We start from the raw sequence: 22688 nt of genomic DNA on the forward strand, positions 1-22688 counted from the left end.
GATCCTGTTGCCATAAAAAGCCATTGGGAGAACTCCACAAATAAACCTTTTCCTAAGTATGATTTCATAGTGTATTTAGCTCAAATATACCATAACTAGTATGCAGTTGTATGTTTTCCTTTCCCTTCCCAATTGCCTGGATTCTGTGCACCTTGAGATAAAAGGGAAGAGTTCTCATTAAGAAGAAAAAATATTTTCTGATGACATTTTGTTCTATTCTTCCCTATCACCTTCTAATTAAAGAAAGTAATCTAAAAAAAAGTTGCTTTGGCTACTAGGTTATGTCAGTAGCTGCAGGATTATTTTTTGTTTAAATAAAATGATAAAAAAGGACTACATTCACAGAAAGTGTTTAAATGCCTGATTTCACTTTATTTAATGCAAAAGATTAAAAAAATAGGAAAAAATAGTAATGTGTTAGTTCAGCAACTATAAACAATGAAAGCATAGTGCAGGTGGCATTTTAATAATGGTAACTTAAAAGTATAATGAAGGTGAGATTGTGACAATCACACTCTCCATTAAACAACATTTTGCTTTATTGCTATACAAAGAATCACCATTAAAAACGAAAAAAATGTAAGGGTGCAACATCTGACTCCATTGAAATAAGCAATTAAGTTCACATTAGCTGCAATGGAATCAAGTTTTTTGTTTTGTTTATTGGATAGTAACTGTAGTATTGTTGCAGCTAAAGCATTTGAAAAAAATTTGTAGCCAGGGAAGCATATTGTGTGCATCAATGTATATGTATATATGTGGATATATGCTTATCTGCTGAAACCGATTTTAAAAAGCAAACAAAATTACATTAGGCCAATTGAAGTCACAGAAATGTGTTTTTTTAAAAAAATCATATCACAATTTTATGTCATTTCTGTAGTATAAATTTATAAAATATATGAGAACTTGTTACCTTAACAGAGGTTTGGAAAAAACTGGCTGAACAGATAAAAGTCTTGAAATATGTTCCAGCTGTGTTCATGGCAAGCTTTAAACATCCCACTCATTGAACTACTTTAAAGAACATACAGTGATATGACTGAGCTACAGTAGGAAGACTGTAACTAATGAAATGCCTCTCCATAATCTGTCATGCTTGAATAGCATTTTGAAGAAAGAAGTTACTGTCATCCCACCTCGGATTAAGAAACTCAAATCTGAACTTTCATCCCTCCTTTGATTAAGAAGTTCAAATCTGAACTACGTGCCAAGATGTCACAATGAAAATTTTAGTAGGGGTATTTTTTTTAACATAAAAATGCAAACTGTTCATACAAATTAGTTTAATACATGAGGTATTATGTCAAAAAGATTCTTAAGAACTTATCCTCTATTAATTCAAAATCCAATTTTTAATAAAGTGCCTAAATTCTTATTTCCACAATTATAGTTGCTCCAAAGAATCCTTACAGTTGTACATATGTGCGTTTCCCATCTCAAACTTTCTAAATGTGTTTACATAAGACACCAGTCTGATCTATATGTATTTCTATAATTTCAAATATTGGTTTATCATGCAAAAATTGTTATTTAATATTACACTGACCTGTAATATGGAACACAACGCTAGTGGGTGTGCTTATTAAGATGTTTTTAAAAAAAAGAATTGCCCATGTGCAGGTTAGGTTTTCAAATGTGTTGACCGCTAAAAAAGGACCCTATCAAAATCTATTCAGCATTAAATAGAAGACTGAAGATGAACACCTAACAACAGTCTGACCCAATAGTATAAAATGATTAAATGTAGCTAAAGAGAATATATTGTTACGTGCTAACAACATGAGGGGCAAACTGTTGTTTGAAATAATCATTTATGACCATATGCTAAAGTGGTCACCAATAATGAATGCAAGTGGTTGTACAGCAATGTTGGTAACACAACAGTGAACAGCACAGCAACACTACAATGAGTCTTGTCTAGCAGTTGATGTTTGTCTAAAATGTCTGTCTTCTGATGCAAAAAGAAGCATGATGAAAATACTAGCTATGCAAAATAATGGTTGAAGTTAGTCCAGAAGGCATGGGATGCCTGCATAAAAATTCAAGATTTAAATCCTAGGTTGTTTCCTTTAAATACGATTTGGTTGTTTTGCCTCCAACACATGGATTAGGAAATTTCAGACAGAAATCCCCGTTAATCTCTCTGCTGACAATGCAGACATGCCAAGCAAAACCTTCTCTGCTGCTGTCATTACCACTCTGCTTTTGCTCTACTCAATTAGGTGACATCAGCAACAATAACAATAGCAACAGTTCTAAACATTTCAGTGTTAAGAAGAAAGTTCTTCTGCACTACTGTAAAAATCCTTAAAACCTACCTCAGTGTTTTTCCATACAAGTATGAAGGGTATAGCAACGGTCTATTCGTTGATTGCAATTCGTTGATGCTGAAAAGTTGTGAGTTTGTTAAGATGGCAGTGCTGTTCTGTTCTAATGCACGGCTAGTCAATAATTAAATTTATCACAAAAGAACTGCAGGAACCTTAAGCAATTCATGACAAAAACGGTTTTGTAATCTTACTACCAACTATTACAACTGTGGTTATTTTGCCTTTAACCAAAAAAAAACAACAACCCCTCCTCAGCCTCACAATAGCACCTCACTTTAAGCTGAATAGTCTAAAAACAATTTCCTTCTACAAGCAAAAATTACTGTAAGAATCTGGCCAGTTTTTGCAGCAGCAGCGAAGGAATAATGTTTCCACACAAACCCCTATTGCTTCAGGTCTTTGGACTGGACTGAATAGCAACCTTGCTGGAATCCTATGATCTCTTTAATGCCATAATTTCTCTAAAACCTAAAATGCCTTCAATATGAATAAGGGCAAAAAAGAAAAGGGGGAAAAAAGGAACCACAGACAATAAGGCAATCTTTACAATGTTGAAAGATGTATTTGGCATTTTTAAAAAAAAGTGGGGGGGGGGAGAAACCAAGTGCATACAATTTACAGCTAGAAGCATTTCTGGTTTGCCAAGTGCTCTCTAAAAAAAGCAGCGCAAGTCACAGCCTACACTGAACAGTAACTGTCACCAAGGAAGCACAACAAATAGTTGCTATAACAACAACAAAAAAGAGCATTTATAAGTACATACCTTTGTCTTCAAAAAATATAGAAACACAATGTATTCAAAAAAGAAATCAAAATTATACAGCCATGTTTTATGAAGTCTACATTTCCCTTGTCTTGGATATATATATATATATATATATAATATATATATAGATATTTATAGTATTTATAGGTATATACAGTTCAAGCCGTTTTTGACGTTGCAAAGAAAAACTGGAAAAGTCATGAGTCTCTCTCTTTTTTCACTTTGACATCTCCTGCAAGAATGGTTGCAATCTCCCCTTGCATGAAGGCCCAAGGGACATTGGATCCCACTAGGGGGCACTTCTCCCCACTGGGACAATACACTTCGCCATTAGCTCCTTGCTGTTTGATGCTCTGTCTAGAGCAAGGGAAGCAAAACTTATGAGACGGAACTGAGGGACACTGCACAAAGTGGGTGTCTTCCAATCGCTCGTGACACAGGGTGCAGCAGAGGGGGACACTTGCTGCCAGAGAAGAGTCTGGGAGGCTGACAGGGTGCACTGGTTCCATCCCTCCAGGATTTGCCCCTTGGCTCGGCACTTCCCTGGCCAGCCTTCTTTGGTTCATAGGGGATGGAGAAGGGGGGCTACTGCTATTCCTCCTGGTGGTGGAGTGAACCTGGTTGGCATCTTTGGAAGCATGGTTGCCCCCAGCGTTGTCTGCAACCAAAATGAGCGCAGCCATAGGGGACTGACCATTCTGAACTGCCTCCGGTGGTGTGGTCCGATTTGAATGAGGCGAAGCAGTTGGTGGCGGTGGGGACATGAAAGATGCAGCTGCCATTGGTATTTTCATCCCTTCTGATGAGGTGGGTAACCATGACTGTGCCTCGCCATTGATTTTTGGAGGTCCAACTTCACCTTCGGGTTCTGGAGAAGTCTTTCTCTTCCTCGCAGCCCGAGCCCCTAGAAAGAAGCAGTGGGAGATGAGATCATGTTGCAGAGAGAATGGTGTGTCCTATATCACTCTAGTCAGTTGAAGCAGCTGGACCTCAGCCAAATTACTCACTAGATACAAATGGGGAAGACCAGCTTAAAACCAATAAAAGTTCACTTTATCTGGGTTTGTGAATCAGCTTCTGCAAGGTAGACCAAGGGCTCATATTATTATGGTACACACTGCAGTCAAATGTAACTACATTGTGCCTCCCTCCTCCCACATTAGTGGCCATGAGCCAAAGAAACAAGTGCATGCTTGTAATTTTCCACTGGCTGGAAACATTCACAGTCATTGTGCACCCAATGCGTCATAATCCACTCACATAGAGAAGAGCCCTACATTTATCCATACACATCCAGTCTCTGGCTAACTTCCGCATGTTTGTTAATTTGCACACTCTGACTTCTAGCCTGGTGCAGGAGGAAGGCAAAACGTTTCCCAGCCCCGCCTGCCCCAGAGCCCCCCTCGCAAGAGAAAGTGGCCAGGAGTAGGGAGGGGAAATCTCCCCGCGGCAGATGTTGTTTCCGCGCGCGGAGCACGCTGCCACAGCCAGGCACAGGAGGTTGAAAAAGGGCCCCTGACCCGGTTTTTCAGGGAGGAAGGGCGAAACGGTTCTCCCTCCACAAGAACCTCAACTGCCCGCGCCAAACGCCCGCCTTTCTCACCTGATTTGGCCGCAGCCCCGTTGCTATCGTAGCCCAAGAGCCTCCCTCCCGCCATGCCGGGCTCCTTCTTGAACTTGCTCTCGAAGGGCGCCGCATGGCCGCTGTGCTGCAAAGCCAGCAGGGTGTCACGCACGGTCTTGGGTTTGCCCAACCACTCTTGCTCCGAGCCCGCCGCTGCCCCCCGGGCTTTGCTCTCCACGCCGAGTGGGTCCAGAGGGTCCGCCGAACCCCGCGCCGCTTGCGGCTGCCCCTTTTCCTTGCCCTCCTGGTCGCTGGCACCGCCGCCGCCACCGCCGCCCCCAGACGAGGAGGAAGACACCGAGCCGGGCCGCTTGTGCCCACCCCCTTCCCCGGGCTGCTGCTGGCTCTGCTGCGCCTGGGAGACCGAGACCTGCAGCGGGGTTGGCGGCGCTCCGGAGATAGCCGCCAAGGAGGCTGCTGCAGCCGCCGCCGCCCGGCTGCTGATGCTGATGGAGGCTGGCAGGGAGGCTCCGTTCATGAGGGGCACCAAAGTGGGGGCCACGGCGTGAGTCCGGCGCGGGTTGGGACTCTGACGGTTCAGTTCGGGCGGCTCCTCGGGCTTGGAGAAACCGTTGGGGACGAGGATGCCGTTGACCTGCCTGCTCCCGCCGTACTCGGGTCCCAGGCGGGGAGGCGGCCGCTCGGAGGACGCCAGCGCTGCAGCCAGAGAGTAGCGCTCGTGGGGCTGCGGTGGAGCGCGGGATGCCGCCTCGGCCGTGGCCACCGCCGCCGAGTGCAGGTCTTTGGCGCTGAGCGGCGGAGGTTGTTGCTTGGTGTGCGGAGGTGGCGGAGCCCGGCCTTCCTGGAAGCTGTGCGCCCGCTTGAGCTGCCGAGCCGTGTCGATGACGAACTCCACACGGTCGGCCCCTTCGTAGTTGACGCAGCCTCTGCAGACGGGCTCGGTGAAATCCCAGATCATGGCCCAGGGCATGCGAGGTAGATCGCACAAGTAACAGGACTGTCTGCGGGAGGCAGCGGCCACCGCCACCGCCGCGGACGACATGGCCGAGTCCAGGGGCAGTGAGCGCCCCGCGCCTTGTCCCCTACCTCCTCTTCCCCACCGCTGCTCGGCTTGCCACCGGGGAGGCTCGGCGTGTTGCAACTGGTGCTGCAGCCTTTTGCCCTGAATGCCAGCTCCTTGGGCGAACGAGCGCGGCTCCGAGGCGAGGGAAGCGCCTCCGCTTTCGGCCAGGCTCTCCTATTTCCTGGACTCCGGGTACGTGGCGATATGCATCGCCCGAGCAAGGCTCCCTCCGACCCCCCAGTACGACACGCCGCTCGCTCTGCCCGCACCGCGCTCTTGCTACTCCAGCACTGCCCGCCGGCTGCCGGCCGCCCAGACACTCACACTGGGCGGGGACTCCAGAAGCAGTCGCCGCCGCTTGGGCGCTCTGCTCCAGTGACTCGATTCTTCGACAGTGCCCAGGAGCGCCTGCGTGTTAGGCTCTCCCCTTCCTCCTCCTGCTGCTCATTGAACTCCTGCCAAGACAACAAGAGCTGCAAGAATAACCAGCTCTCTCTAGTCAGCACGCGGAGGGAGGGAAGGAGGGAGGGAACGGCAGCTCTTTCGTGTGTGAATGGATGCAAATAGAAGGACTGGGGTGCCTTTCGCTTCTCCTCCTTCCGGGCAAGAACGCTTTACTAGTAATGCGCGGGGAGTGTAGTTTTGCAATAAAAAATAATTAATAGCCACCCTGTACACATAGCTTCGCCCGTTGCAGAAGGTCACCGCACCTTGTGGATGTGTTCTAATGTTGGGTTCTGCAATGGCCGCGTTTTAAAATGTAGGTTACCCGAAGAATCGTTTCAATTTTCGATATTGGCTATGGGCGCATTGACCTTCGGCAAATCCTTTACACTTAAAACTGCCTCTTAAATTGAAGTCATTAACCGTCCTTGAAATTTCCAACCCCGCTCCCCGAGCACTGCATCGATTTGGGGGGGGGGGGAGCATAATTATAGGTCAGGAAAGGATTTTGGATGATTATCGAGCCTTCAAGAGCGCTGCCACCCCCACGATTGCCAGTAGGAATTGCTATTATTATTAGCAATTCCTAGTGGTTTTCACGAATTTACCACCAGTTAATACAGGCACGTTTCTTCAGGAATAAATCTCTCTGGATGTAATAGGCTGCCTAGAAGAAAGTAGGCGTAGGATTGTATTCTAAAAGTATTCTAGACTTTATTTCTGAGTCGAATTCGTTGGGTATATTGGCGGGGAATGATGGGAGTTGTCAAGATATGTGAATGTTAGTGAAATGGGAAAGTATATTACATGGCCAAGTAACCAAAGGCAAGGATTCTAAATTCACTTGCTTTACCAAAAATTACATGTAACATCCGTGTAAGATTTTCTTCCTGAAACCTGAAATTGCATGTTCAAAGTACAGTACAGTAACACAGACTGCCGCATTAAAAAAAACCTTAAGGCGCACAGCAGTATACAGTAACGAGAAGCCGGGGAGTCCTGGATACATGCATGAAAAGCGCATTAGAAATTATCAAGTTGATAGTTCTATATTGCCACCAAATGACCAAATCGTTTAAACGTATTGTGCGTGAGCCTGCTCGTTACACTAAACGCTGCCAAGCTTTTTCATGAATGTGTTATTTTTGCAATGTCTTTTAAAGTCCTTTCAAATCCAATATTGGGACAGCCGTATTTCCTTTCCTCAGGCACCAGCGCAGAGCTGGGCATATTCAGCACACCCACCCATCCAGATTCACAGCGCTCCTTTCCCACCCCACCAAAAAAAAAAAAAGCCGCGCAGCTTCTTTCGGTACAAAATAGAGAGAACCTATTGTCACTGAAGTAAAAGCGTAATCCTACTATATATATATGTAAGTGTCACGCTGCGTGCCTATGGGATCGTGCCGGGTAAACAAAATGGCAGCGTTTTCCTAAAATTCTGGCGTCTAGGTCACCATTCCCACAGTGCTGCCGCAGCTGCTGAGTTATGTAGGTTACAAAGGGAAACGGGGGAGGGAGGGCAAGAGAGCGCTCTGACGTCTGCATTTTGTTCAAGGGCTTTGGCCGCACTCTCCGTGCGCAGCCGCAGTCCAAGACGTGACTCTCCGCTATTGGCACTTGAAAGGCTTGTTAAGCGAATTGCACATTCCAGAGGCGGAGAGCTTCTTATTGCTGCGCCGTCACGGCCGCACGTCCCGCCCCCTTTGCTGCTATTTCTGGGCGCCTCACGCTCCCTTCCTCCCAGGTGCAAAGCTCGCCCAATGTGGTAGCTGACGGGTGTAAAAGCTACGGTGTGTACTCCCTTGCTCGCTCTCATCATTAATCTGTGCGGCTCCTTTTGGAGGCATACAGTGCTATCATTCATTCAGACCTGTTGGGGTTATAGGAGAACGAATGTAAATCCGGGTGCTGTAGGGTAATTTGCTTGCACGTATGGTTTCCTATAACACGATCCTGCGTTACTTTCTAGTCCTTGCTGACGCTTTTTTATTTACCAAATTTTAAAACGGCCCATCTCCCTCACAGAGGGATCTTTCACGTTCCTTCTCTGGGAACAAACTCAATTTCTGGAGTAGTCAAGTTTCCGATCGCCATTTTTTAAAAATGGAAACAGGACACTCGAGCCGATTTTTTTTTACAACCTCTTCACTTTGAACTGGAATGAACTGGTTGTGAGTTGGAAGAGCAGAGTGTAGATTATTATCTCCAACTGGATTAGCAAAGAGAAGGCAGGGAGGGAAATATGGTGTTGACATTGTCTAGCTTGTTGCTCTTCGAAATGCGGTTGATTCGTTTGAACGTTTCCCCCTTAATGAAGCGGAAAGGTTTGGTTTTGTTTAAAATCCACCCTCGATTTTATTGATCTTGCTTGGATCACATGAATAAACTTGTCCTCAAATTACATGGTTGTTTAATCTCATATTAACATGTTCAGTATTCCTTCCACGATCCTCCCGCGTGGGGATTTCCGCTGTCAAATGCCCTGCTTGTTACGCTTGCGCTTTTCAATGTTGCCAGCTATTCCCGCTAGCGTACAAAAAAACCGGGGGGGGGGGGCTTGGTGCAGGCTTCTGTTTCACAAAATCTTGTGCGCCCCCTCCCAAAATGGTGCAGTGCCCCCTCCCACCGTTTCTCACAGATCCAGCAAGTCACCACCCCTTTCTCAAAGTTCCCATCCTGGTTTAAAATGGAGGACTGCAATTGTTGATACATTCAGGAAAATCCTATTGTCCTTTCGGTGCAATGCAGCTTAATCGCTTCCTGCCTTCTCATGCCTGCGTGGTGAAGCCGCATCAGACATAAACAGTGCCCTTCCTTCACCCAGTCAACTCTCCCACGCAGCACAAAGCCAATCATCCTCTGCTCGCCATTTGCTCCCCCCCTTCCTCTGCAAACATTGCACTCGTTAAATGGAAAGTCTTGATTTCTATGTGTCCGAACTGAAACCCGCTGATTCTTAAAGATAATCGAGGTTTTTATTTTTTTTAAAAAAAAATATTAAGTTCGTTCTGTTTTGATTCTTCCTTCCAGCCCCATAAAATTCGCATTTCCCAGCTGCAGATCCCTCTCTGGGTTTTTTTTTTTAAGAAGCATCTACCACCGCCCCTTGCTGCCCTTCAGTTTTGTCCGAGTTGGCAAGAGTTAACGTGTGTTGTTTTCTAATCCACAGCCGCCATGCCTTTTATGTTCTGTTCTATCGAATTCTTTGTCAGCAGCTCTCACGGAACTTCCAACACCCCCACCCCACCCCCACCGAATGCTGTATACTTTCAGTAAACAGATCTTTGTTTTCGCCTTCCATCCACCGCTTTCTCCAAAAAAGAAGCTGGATCCCTTCCAAGCTGGCTGCAATAACTACTTGCCTACACTAAAAAAGAGGGAGGGAGGGAAGGCGGGACGGGTTTCTAGGGTGAGGCAATGTGTCTGCAATTCACAGAGACAAGGCTGGAATTGTAATTGCTTCCATCATGTGATGGCTTATGAAAGAGGAAGTTTGGATGTTTTAGTCACGTAGTTCTTTACCCTCTTGCTTAGCTCCAGGAAAGGAAGGAAAGTTGCATATATTGCCTACATCAAAAGAAAGCCAAGAACTAGTGTACTTAACAGAAAAGTATAACCAGTGTGAACTGCTTGTTAATAATAACATTTTTTTAAAGAAATAAACCAAAGAGAGGAAAAAATTACTGCATTACTGTTTTTGTTTTTAATGATTCCTGTAGCTGTACTAGCTCCCAGAATATATCCCTTTATACAACCCAGGAGTGAAACTGGGGCTTTTTTTACGGTTTTTGAAGTCTGTTCTCATTTTATTTAAAAGAAAACTGAATTAAAATCTGGGAATTTAACCCATTCATGGTTTCTATTGTTACATGGTAATATTATTATATTTAGAAATAGTTATAGCTAGGGGACACCTAATGGTGATTGGCTGTAATACCTCTGTGAAAAAAAGTACTTGCATAACTACTGAAAAAGACAAAATAAAGGATTTCAGGTTATGCTTTGAATAGAATAATACTGATTTGATTATGGGGCATAAATGGCATTCTGGAGGAATGGAACAGAATAAGAGGATAAGTAATAAACTTAAATTAATTAAGTGTTTAGAATCCAAAGGAAGTGATCAAGATGGAATGGTTACGGTTATTTTTTTTAGGAGGGGTTTAATACTCAACCCAGATTCTTTTTTTAGAATCACAATCCAGTCATAAAGATTACTGGAAAAGTAGAAAATTCATACCTGCTCTCTTACATCAAAGACAGGCCTGTGGCACCTTAAAAGCTAAGAGATTTATTATGGCATAAGCTTTTATGAAGGTCAAGAAATGAGTATCATAGTGGAACATGCTCTATCATAAGCTTATTTATTGGAAAGTGAAACCTAATGAATTCAGTGGGACTTTTAAATAAATAAATAGGTAGTAATTTGTCCTAAGTTCAAAAAAAGGAAATTCATCTGATGGATTGTTTATATAATACCTCCCCCCAAAATATATTCAAATAAAAGCAATGGTGGGATTCATTTTTTTTACTACTGGTTCTGTGGGTGTGGCTTGGTGAGCGTGGCAAGGGAAGGATACTGTAAAATCTCCGTTCCCTCATCACTCCAGGAGAGGTTACTGTAAAATTCCCATTCCCTCCCGATCAGCTGGGTCTCAGGAGGCAGAGAATAGATGGAGGCAGAGGCCAGTCAAAGGTGGTATTTACCAGTTCTCCAAACTACTCAAAATTTCTGCTACCTGTTCTCCAGAACTGCTCAGAACCTGCTGAATACCACCTCTGAATAAAAGTAAGGAGTAAACCAATCACAGAACCCCAATCCTGGAGTTTCTGTAACTGAAACTTAATTAACTGGTTTCAAAAAGATTCTAGGGATATGGCCATCTTTTTCTATTCAAGATTGCATAGACGCTGAAGTCATGCTGGGGCACATTCATGCTTATTGTGGGCCAGAACCAATTGAAGATACGCCCATTGAATATCTTTCTGGCCCTTTTGGTTTTTTATTTTTCTCTCTCTTTTTATTCCTTCTCTGGTAGCTACCTACTGATTCTGAGACGAATTGCTCTTGCCACAGGCTGACATTCATCACTTGCTAATAGCTTTGGAAATTAGGTGGAAAGCTGTATGAAAACAGGCCAAGAACTAAGCTGGATAGGAGGTGTATGTTGTCCATCTTTGGTGAAGAAGATGGGGCAATAGTTCTAATTTGCATTCTTTGTGAACTTGAATAGTATAGGATGAGCTATTGTATATATTATCTTGAAGGTTTTGATTAAACTACTTCCTATCCCAAGTATTATGGGATTGATCCAAATCAGTCTTATACCACTTTGAAAAAGAAAACAACTGTTCTAGCTGTGCATTCACTAGAACAGTGGTGGTGAACCTTTTAGACACCAAGTGCCCAAACTGCGTGTGCATGCATGCCCAAACTAAAAGGTGCACACGCACGGACATGCACATGCGCACAAACATAAGCATGCATAAACATGTGCATGCACAGACATGCGCACATGCTGACATGCATGTGCGGACATGCACAGCAGAGACCCGATGACCAGCTGACTAGCGAGAGACGGGGCATCCCAACACAGGCAGCACGACAAGAGGTAAGATTTTTTTTCTTTTGTGAGCTTCTGTTTCATTGTTTGCAGGGAAACAGAAGCTCACGAAAGAAACACCACAGAGATCCGACCTGAGGCGACAGCGTGTGTGCCAGCAAAGAGGAATCTGCGTGCCACCTCTAGCATGTGTGCCATAGGTTGGCCATAATGGCTCTAGAAGAATGTGTAGAGAAGCCTAAAGTTAAAATAGCTTCCCCCCCCCCCCCCCAAATTGAAAGGATATAACAATTAAGGAAGCAGACTGTGGAAACAAGTTTGCAAAGTGATTTATCAAAACATCAGTACTGATCTCGATCCAATTCTACTAAACTGCAAACTGTGAATCCCATTATTTTTTTGTTATCTAAGGACGATAGAATTGTAGCGGTGACATAATTCACTGCAGAAAATAGCCAATCCAAAGCTACATAGCAGCACTTATTTTGAAAATATGAACAATTAGTACATGGAGAGAAGACCACCAGGAAGCGTAGGCTAGGCTGGGAGGTTAAATACAAACAAATTCCATTTGACAGGGGATTCTCTCTCCCTCCCTCCCTCTCTCTCTGTGTGAGTTTCCTGTAAGTTCAGGATCCATTTTTAAAATTCAGATCAACCATGTATTGATCCATTGGCTACACAAAGCTTCTTATTTTATAATCTTCTTCTCAGGATAACTGACACATCTGGGGTCACTGAAGATGGCATGGTTTCCTACTCCATAGTTCTTCATCCTCAACAGTCTTCCTCAGCTTCCTGGCTGAAAAAAAACATTTCTTCAGGAGGCTTCCTTCTGAGGCACAGCAGGGAAAGTCAGGAGACTGCAGAGCAGGGAGCAGGTAATGGTCCAGTGGAAAATAAATGGACTTTCCTCCAATGAACTGGCACCAAAGTATGCCAGCATAATTTGCTGTGTCTTCCATTCTGCCTCAGTAATGAGGCTGGCGGGTGGTACTGTCCTAACAGTTTCAGTGGGACACAAGCGAAGGAAAACAATTTGTAAAATATTCTGCCAGTGCCTAATCTCTTTTCCTACCCACGCCGGGGGAGGGGGAGTGATGGGTGCCTCCAGCAACTAAAGCAGCTAAGAAGATCTGGGCAAATCCCAGCTTGCCGTCACAGGGTTGCTGCTGAAACACTGCAAATCACGCACACAGCAAGTCTTGTTTGGCAGAAAGCAGAAAATGCCATTTTAACATAACCACAAGGTTGGGCAGCCACAATTGTGGGCCAGGAATAGAATGAGGGCTGCATCACGAAGGCCTTGTCCTTAAAGGACAGATAGCAAGACGTCTTCAAGGAGTGTTAGGGAGATGCATCTCTCAGCCACCTGGCAATAACACTTACAAATGGTTACAAATATAGATCCGCTCAGTCAGTCCCACATTTCTTCATGATAAATTTGCCTGCTTTAACCATCAGCAAGGAAATAGCGGAGCCTCCAGGAGGAGTATGTTCTGTAATCCGGCTGCTGAAAAAAGCTGGAATGACAATGGCTTAAGTGCCGGGTTTCTCAACTTTGGGAAGCTTTAAATGTGTGGACTTCAACTCCCAGAAGTCCTCAGCCAGCCATGATTGTATAGTGGGTGACTTTGGGTCAGTCTTTCCCTCTCAGCTCAATTCAATACACAAGGATGGTTGTTGTGAGAGAAAAAAACTAAACAGGTTGAGGAAACTCTAAATCTTGTCTTGAGTTTCCCATATGAAAGGCAGGGTATAAATCTAACAAAGAAACAAAAGGTTTTCTTGAATCTCTGCCAAATATGCATCAGAGATTGGCAAAACAAACCTTGCTTTTTAAATTTCCTCATAGTACATTAGCATATTTCTAATTTGCCAGGTGTCCTCCAGCACAGTCCCTACCCGGATCTCTGCTGCTGATGGGTTTAAAGAATTGTTGAATTTAATGTTACTAGAAATACAGGTAGTTCTTGACTTAGGATCACAATTGAGCCCCAAATTTCCAATGGATAAGCAAGGCAGTTGTTAAATGAGTTGCGCTCTATTTTATGACCTCTTGTGACACAGTTGCTAAATGAATCACTGCAGTTGTTAAGTGAGCCATGTAATCGTTAAGCATATCTAGCTTCCCCCATTGACTTTGCTTATTGGAAGCTGGGTGGGAAGGTTACTGTTGGAAGAAATGACCAGGTCCAGGTTCAAGCCGGGAGAAAGGCACTGGAGACAAAATGGAGGCTGGAGACTGATTGGAAAGAGATTCAATTAATTGATGAAGCAGAACCACCAGGCATGTGCGATTCTGGGCAGCTGACCACATGGAGTTGAGAGTGAGGGGTTTTTATACCTTCTCTTGGGCATTGCACTTGAACTTCCTGTTCCTGTGCAAGAACATATGTTCTATTGGCTGTTGTAGGGGTTATGTAGGGGTCATAACTGGCTCTATAGGTTGCCTGAGCTAAGTTTGGTTGAAGTTTCTGAAGATGATGCAATAATTAATGGCTTTGCCCTGTTTTGGCTCTTGATTGAGGACTAATTTGCCTTTGTTCGGACTTTGCTACAGGGAGTAATGGATTAACAAAGCTGCATTTCTAAAAGTTGGCCCAGCTCAGTATCTGCTTGTGGGCGGGGAGCTGGAGCTCTGAGTTTCTGGCTCCCTTAAGATTTTTATTTCTCTGTTAGGGGAAATATTTTATCCTGTCCTTTTCAAAATATTTCATTCTTCTAGTAGAGGGGTATGTTCTAAACTTTCTACAATACAAATGGAGGTCACATGATGCAGGGACTGCAACTGTCATAAACACAAGTCAGTTACCAAGCACCTGAATTCTGATCACGTGGCCGGCCATGGAGATACTGCAACGGTGGTAAGAGTGAGATCCGGTCATTTTTCAGTGCTGTTGTAACTTTGAATGGTCACTCATGGAATGGTTGTAAATTGAGGAGTAAAATGTCCTAAAAAGCCTTGCAATCTTTTTTAAAAAATATAATTTACTGCAAAAGTAAGCAGCTTGCAGCTTACTGCCCATGCATAGCCCTGCAATTCCCAGACCTCCCTGAAATTGATGGGGCTGAAAATGTCCGACCTCTTATTAAGGGAGCATTTTATCGGGTCCTTATATTTACTTTGCCCAGGTGAGTGAAAAGAAGCCGATCCTTACACAGAGAAATAGTTTAACCTTAGCAAATACTATTTCTGAAATAATATATTTTGATTATTAACAACATTTGCTCAAACTGGTCTAGTTACTGAAACACAAAGTGTCTGTATGTTAGTTGTTAGACCAAATTCTAGGAAGTACTACAATATATATTATGGATTTTTTTAAATTTAAAAACAGTTTATATAGCCAGCCACATCACCACACATGAGGTCCTGGAGCACACCCAGGTTTTCTAATTTTTTTCAGTGGCCAGCAGGGCACAGTAACATTTTACTTAATTCCTAATACTTACTTTTCATATTTACTTGCTGGCCCTTCAGTCAACAGTTTTTTAAAAATTTAGGCAAATGAATGATTTTTTCTTGGTAGAATATTTGAAATGTTATATATTGCTTTGGAAGTTAAAAAAAAGATACAAAGTAATTCAGAAAATTATACTAATAAAGAATGTCCTTCAATAAAGTTCCAATAATTATGTGATGAAATGTCCATGTTTTTTCTTCGGGTTCTCATTCACCTAGTCTGAACTGAACTGAAAAGCATACATTATTTCAGTATAAAATGTAAATTCAGGTATGCAAACCTTATTTAACAGAATGGGAGCAGTGTGTAGGTGTACCATTCTAATTTCTGTCCCTGAGACTTCCAGAAATAATTTGGGGAGCTTTGTATCCCAATCATCTGTTATAGTAGTAGCTTATTTATGATTGGATGTCCCAGCCTCCCCAATTATCTACAGTTCATTTGATGTCTAAGTCAGTGACCCCCAACCTCTTGGGTACCAGGGACCAGTTCCATGGAGAAAGTTTTTTTCCATGGACCGGAGGGCGTTTGGTTTCATGTGTTGTCTGCATCCCATAGATGGGGCTTCTCTTGTTTGTGTAGCCCAGTTTCTGGCATGCCATGGACCAGTGCCAGTCCATGGACTGGGAGGTTGGGGACCCTGGTCTAAGTCATTTCCAATGCTACCAGAGAATTCTGGGAATTGTAGTTACAGTATATGTGGAGGAACCATGTTCAAGAACTCTGGAATCTATTTTTGGCATTTCTATTTGGAGTCAGTTCAAGCTTTGTTTGAAATCTATGAGGAAATTTCTATGAGAAATAAGTTCAATGACCACATTGTTACGAGTCTGTAGTTGGCAATTAAAGCAGAACTCATTATTTTAAATATTATTTGTAACTTTGGGATATAAAACAGCAGACTCTTCCCATTTTAGATTTGTTGATATCTGAAAAGTGGCTACATTTTCTTTTTCTAGTGAGAGTCTGGGAATAACTTCTACAAACCCTTACAAATAAACAGGAAGCCCTGGAATCTGTGACCCTGATGTGATGTGGTTCTGTCTCTATTTATAACATTAAACACATTAGTTCAATTGGCCAAATAATGCCCTACAGAACATGGGGACAAGCCAAGAATTTATCAGGAAGTATGTTGCAAACTAAGAGGAAAACAAGTGGCTAAGAATATCGCTTGGCAGATGTGTTGATTTTGTAAGCTCTTTGATTAAGCTGTACCAGATAAAACAGGCTTTTTTCCTCAGATGGTAATGAATAAAACAGCATGCCATTATTATTATTTTTTAAAAGACAAATTGTTGAGGTTTACAAGAGGCAAGTTTAAAGTATCTATAATGAGAGGTTTTTGCCAACATCAGCCTCTGGAGAGCCCAAACTCTGAAGTCTTTTATTCTGGAACTGAAAGCTTGAAGAAAGGGCTGCATTCTATCACATAGTTTTAGGTTGTGCATGCCAAAGACAAAACTTTCTCAGGGACTGTGCCAGAAGGGGTTGACCTTCTTCCAGTATACATGTACTGTATTACTAATTTGTTTTCCCAACTGTAGCTGAAGTAAGTCTAGGTCTGTTCCATATAAGCAGCATTGAAATAACGGATATATTATGGGAGATAAATGTTAAGGGATAAATTTTTTTGACAAACTGAATGCTCACATAAATCTTGAATTCCAGTAAATGTAAAGGTAAGCAAACAAACAATTAAGAACTAACACAACAACTAGCCGCTTATGTTTGTTCGTTTGTTTTTCCTTCCTTCCCTGTCTTCTTTCCTTCCTTCCTTCCTTCCTTCTTTCTTTCTTTCTTTCTTTCTTTCTTTCTGTCTCTTCCTTCTCTCCATCCCCTTTTCTCTCTTTCTCTCTTTCTCTCTTTCTCTCTCCTTTTTTCTAAAATATACACATTGAATAATCCATGGGATTTATCAAAACATCTTAACTTTAAAGTGTTTTTAGCTTCAAGCAAATACAAATGATTTTGTCCTTAAGTGCTTTGCAAACAAGTCCACATAATCATCTTCTCATCCATCATTGCTCAAGAGTCTGGGTCATCTTAAATAAATCCACTGGATGGCACTCTGCAGGTGCAATAAGGTCAGAGAAGTAAGGTTACTGTGCCACCCTTACTACCACGCTACTACTTACTACTTACTTCACGCTACTACTTACTACTTACTTCATTTTCTATCATTGGTATTCTAAGCATCTCTTCTATTATTTCATTTCCTGGAACTCCTCCATTAACCATAGAGTTCACTGGGATCTCCATTAATCATAGTGTTCCCTATCTGTAGGGTTGCTTGGGAACATTCCTTGTCAATTTTATGTTTCAATGCTCAGTAAGAACTGTGGTGCTAGTGCCCAAAGGATTACTAAGAAACTCTCCAAGCCTCTATTGAAAAGCCATAAAATCTGTATGATATCTGGAGTGGACCAGCCTAACAGGTCCTTCCTTGCTTCCTGCAGCAAGCTTCAGAATGACCAGAAAATGATCTGTCCATGACAAACTTTAACAAAAATGTCCTCATATAGAGATCAGAAAGTCTTGCAAATTAAAAACCAGATGATGCATATGGCCAGCTTTATGAATCAGGCTAGTGTCAGTTAGTCAGTGATCATCTGGCAACAATGAAATCCTCAGCCATGCCTGATATATTTGTTCTTCCACAAATCTCTTCCTAGTAACTTACTCTTAATGTTTCAGCAGTTTATGCTTGCATATCACAGATTGTATTGTTAATCTAGGCACAAAATTGAATATATAACTATGCCATTTATAGATTAAGCAAAATTAAGAGCATACTTACTCCAAACAGAATAATTTTAGATGGACAAATAGGACTGAAGTCAAAACACATATTTACAGGACTCAAAAGTCAATACATAAGTACAAAAGAATTATTACCCAGAAAAAAAAGATAGCTCAGTTGAAAAGAACTGGGAATTGCTTTTGAATCCAAATATTGAGTTGTAACTATATCTCTGCTACAAAGATTGGCCATGTTGGTTGGCTGTACCAGCATTAAATCCCAAACCTAGAATTTCCAACTCTTTAAACTTATTCTGATCTTCAAAAAATTGTTAGATTTTGATTAAGGGGGCCTTTGCTCAAACTTATTCATTCTCCCTCTGCCATGCCAAAGGAACAAAAATACTTTTCATATCAGGAATAAAAATCCTGGCCCATGCTGACATTAGATCTATTTCTTTCCAATATAATGCTCTACAAAAAATAATAATATTAAAAAGCATGTCTAAATCGATTTAGTGAAAGCTGAACTGAAGGCATGTTGGTGCAATGAACCAATATTTTCATGAAATGTTCATATAAGTGGAAACATTACACACTTCAAATGAATAGATTGATAGCTTGTCTAGCCTTCCTGTATGCATGAATTTGCAGTTTCTCTTTATGCAGAATTTCCACACTCACCCTCTCCCCAGTTGTAGTCAAAATGTAATCCAAAATGAAATTGGGTGGTGCAGAAATGTGTTAAATACATAAATCTGCAAGATGTCAGTTGGAACTAGTCCTAACTTGTTCAAAAAAGCAAGCACTGGAGGGGATTCTTTTGTTATTTTTTTTAAAAAGATGCTTGACAAAAATTATTCAAGTTCCAGCTGGTAACTGGTTTATCAGTAAAATATATTAAATATCAAAAATTGATGAACACGCTGCTTTTTTCGGTTCCCAAAAGATGTACTGTACATTATTTAAAAATTGTATTAGATTTGAAATCTGGTTCAAGGATAAATGTCTACAAATTTCAGATTTCTTTTCATACACAAAAATAACAGAGGGAACCAGAACATGTTACTGATTTATACAAACCCAATTCCCTTGTTTTAGCAATGAAGAACGGAAGAATCTTTGCAGACAATTCCAAGAGGCAAGCATGTTGCTGAGGTATGCTGATCAATAGAAGCTGGGACCAGACTATTTGAAATGACAATCTCCAAAATGAATTCTGAGGGAAAAGAAAACCCATCAAAGCTGTTGATTCTTCCAAGAGAAACTCTGCCATGTTTAAGAATATAGACAAAATTGTTCTCTGGCAACTTTCTAAATTTTACCTTTGCAACTGACATTAGAGAAAGAGCAAATTAGTAGAGATGCACACAAAAATACGTACCATTTAACAAAGAATGATAGTTAAAATGCTTAATAGTAGAATACCAGCCAGGACATGCTTATTTCAGAAATAACACCTTTCATATTTTACATGTACTTCCTGAGTTCTATTTGGTTTTACAGTTTTTCAGTTAACCTCCCCTTTGGCACCTATTTAGAGACATTATGCTCTTGTAGATCCTACACCTAACTAACGGCTACTTTTTTCATGAGTCATAATTACAGTGTAAACACAGACTCATACTGGGACAACAGAAATCAAGGTAATAGCTAGACACTCTGGTGCTTTTACTCTATTGTTTGACTAAGTGTCTTTTGAAGCTTTTCTACAGGACTAGCTAGTCACTTGACTAGATTTCATCCATTGTTAAAGTTAATGCAATGTACTGAAATGCAGAATGCGGTCCTGGGGTCATAAATATCTTACCCTGTGCAAGGTGAGCCACATCCTACTTTAAATGAAGCAGGTTTCCTACTGGATCCTTCTATGCCATCATTCAGTTGGAGAGAGTTATGAATAAATCCAAATTCTTTGTATAACCACTAAGCAATTATATTAAAATGACATAAGGATACGCAGATGTGGTTTAAATTAAAAAGAATATAAAGATTAAAAGTTTGGTCATTTTTATCACATTTGCTTTATATCTTGACAGGCCTGGGAACAAGATGAGTTTTCAGTAATATCAGACATGAATGAATTGAATTAAAACAAAAAGGAAGGGAAAAGAAAATATTTTAAATTAAAAGGCATGGCTTTAGCAATGTAAATGACAAAGAAAATTACTTCTTCTAATTTCTGCATGCTTCCAATGGCAATGATAAACATGATGTGCCTAGTAGTACTGAAGTGCATTATCGGGAACAATGCAGAGATTAGTTATCTAAACATTTATTAAAGTCCCTTTCAAGTCAGAAGATTTCTCCAGGTCATTTACAAGTTGAAAGCTTACATCAGTTAAAAAAAAAAGTTCATGAAAGTCACAAAAGACCTTACCTAGTCAACAATGAAGTCCATCTAGATTTCAATGGAGAAATTAAACGCATTTCCCATTTTTCTCCTCTCAGAGAGAGGGAAAAAATCTGAAAATGTTGAAAAGAATGGAAAGACACTTGCTAATTCATCTTCCTTCCCTTTCTGTTCTTAGAAACCATTTCAGAATCTCCCCCAAACAGCTCAACTTTGCAATATTGAAGCAAATTGCTTTGGAAGGATTGCAAGATTTTAAATATTTCAGGAGACAAGGGCATGTATAATTGAATTTAAGGCAAAAGGTAAATTAAAAACAACTCATGATCAATAGTCTCTCTGTTCTATCTGATATAAACTATGAAACAGCATGTAGCTGTATAACATTTTTTAAATTGCTCATATTACATGTTTGTTTACATAACTAAATTGACCATTATAATGTTTGAAGAAGCTGCCTTGTAGTGTAGAGCCTCATCTACAAATTGCTTTTATCATCTTAGCCCTAGGAAAATAATAAGACTTTATTCAGTACTGTACTTTCAACTCTGACAACAGAATGCTCCATTAAATGCCTGAGGAAAGACTTGAGATCATTATGTTCCAGAAATTAATCCCTCTTACAGTAAAAAAAAAAAAAAAAAAAACCACTGATGTGCAAGAGGTAGTTGATCTGCACTCTTGTGGATCTTCTATCTCAAGATCCAGCAGTAAGGAGAATAATAATAAAGGCACAGGTTACTGCGACAACTTTTTATTACATGTATTCTTGGCATCAAGAAAAAATAAAATCCAACTTAAGGCAAGCTGTGTGCAAATTCAGCTCTGGGTCAACCAGGCATGGCTAGTCTGGTGAAGAGGAGGACCAGGGGAGACATGATAGTATTGTTCCAATATTTGAGGGGCTGCCACAGAGAGAAGGGGGTCAAGCTATTTTCCAAAGCACCTAAAGGCCAGACAAGGAATAATGGATGGAAACTGAACAAGGAGAGATTCAACCTGGAAAAAGGAGGAACTTTCTGACAGAGCAATCAACCAATGGAAAAGCTTGCCCTCAGAAGTTGTGGGAGCTTCATTACTGGAAGCTTTCAAGAAAAGACTGGACAGCCATCTATCAGAAATGGTGTAGGTCTGCTTGGGCAGGGGGGTTGGACTAGATGACTTACAAGGTCCCTTCCAACTCTGTTAATTTGTTAAATCTGTTAAATTACAGACATAGTGATCACATTTTAAAAAGATAATCCATACACTGCACATGATTAGCTGCTGACAGTCCCAGGTAAAAGTTCTTACCACCACAGATCTAAATGATGCTGAAAACATACCACAAACTTTATGGGAATCACTGATTTATATTAAATTTACACTGCATTTTCAATCAATTGATTTACTGATCAATTGAGTCATTTGTAATACATACAGTATATGCGCAAGCAATTAAGAATTATGCATGGGGAAAATGGGGTGGCCCGCAGATAATATCTTAAACCTGATTGGCTCTTACCACCAGTAGTTCAGGTTTTTTTTCCTTTTTAGGCATTGATTTATTATGCTATTTTTTGCCTTCAGAACTGAAATTAATGGTGCCCTTTACATCTAAAGATAATTTCCATTTTCTGTAGGACATACTTTTTATGCCAACAATCTCTTTGCCTGCTTTCTACAACAATCAATGCCGTCACCATGCTTGAATAATTAAGGTGTGCAGTCATATCTCATCTACTGAACTGTACAGTGGACATGAAAGTAATTTTGAGATATAGATTTTTCCAAGATTTTCTAAAATATCAATGTATTTAATCCTGTCAGGGAAAAAATGACCTTCGTTTTGATATACAAACTCTGGCATTAACATTAATGATGACAATTGTTAGAGTAAGCCAAAAAGGCCAATGCAATACAATAAAGACAAAGAAACAAGCTTTCATAGGACTGTATGAATCAGCTAACATAACAGAAAGTCAGGGTGGAGAAGCTAGGAAAATAATATTCAGAGCTGTAATGCCATAAGAGTTTACAAGACTGAATTTCAGATTCAAGAAGAAACAAAAATAAAACAGGCTATAGTCTTAAACCTAAACACATTTATTTTCTGGTCTCACTGATTACAAAAGAGTTGTTTCCAGATTAACAAGTAATTTCTTTCTCTCACAAGTGCTCACTTTCTGTTTTCAGTGGCTCTAAGTATAGGGTCATCTTTCCTTACCTTCCTTTTTACCTTTCATAAAGTGGATTTTTCAAAAAAAAATTATCCCACCTTTTTTAATATACCATATGTAGACTGAATAGAACTCTTTGATTTAAAAAAATATCCTTGTAAATCTCTTAAGTACAAGAACTCTGCCTTGAAACCCAAAGAAATATTATT

At 41.1% G+C, this 22688-nt stretch overlaps 1 protein-coding gene across 1 annotated transcript; it reads right to left on the bottom strand.

The window, feature by feature from the left end:
• Positions 1-349: 349 nt before the first annotated feature.
• Positions 350-6239, bottom strand: IRF2BP2 (interferon regulatory factor 2 binding protein 2). Its single transcript, XM_032215728.1, has 2 exons — positions 4703-6239; positions 350-4003 (listed from the first exon to the last, which is right to left on the bottom strand). The coding sequence occupies exons 1-2, from the start codon at positions 5724-5726 to the stop codon at positions 3297-3299; spliced, it is 1731 nt and encodes a 576-aa protein (XP_032071619.1). The 5' UTR covers positions 5727-6239; the 3' UTR covers positions 350-3296.
• Between the last annotated feature and the right edge of the window lie 16449 nt (positions 6240-22688).

The sequence above is a fragment of the Thamnophis elegans genome, chromosome 4 (assembly GCF_009769535.1).
Source record: "Thamnophis elegans isolate rThaEle1 chromosome 4, rThaEle1.pri, whole genome shotgun sequence".
Lineage (NCBI taxonomy): Eukaryota > Metazoa > Chordata > Lepidosauria > Squamata > Colubridae > Thamnophis > Thamnophis elegans.

Bases quoted from the DNA above. Each gene is read 5' to 3' on its own strand.
- IRF2BP2 (XM_032215728.1), bottom strand. From the start codon at position 5,726: ATGTCGTCCGCGGCGGTGGCGGTGGCCGCTGCCTCCCGCAGACAGTCC. The intron at 4,004-4,702 runs GTGAGAAAGGCG...GCTTCTTTCTAG, and splicing joins CGGGGCTGCGGCCAAATCAG to GGGCTCGGGCTGCGAGGAAG.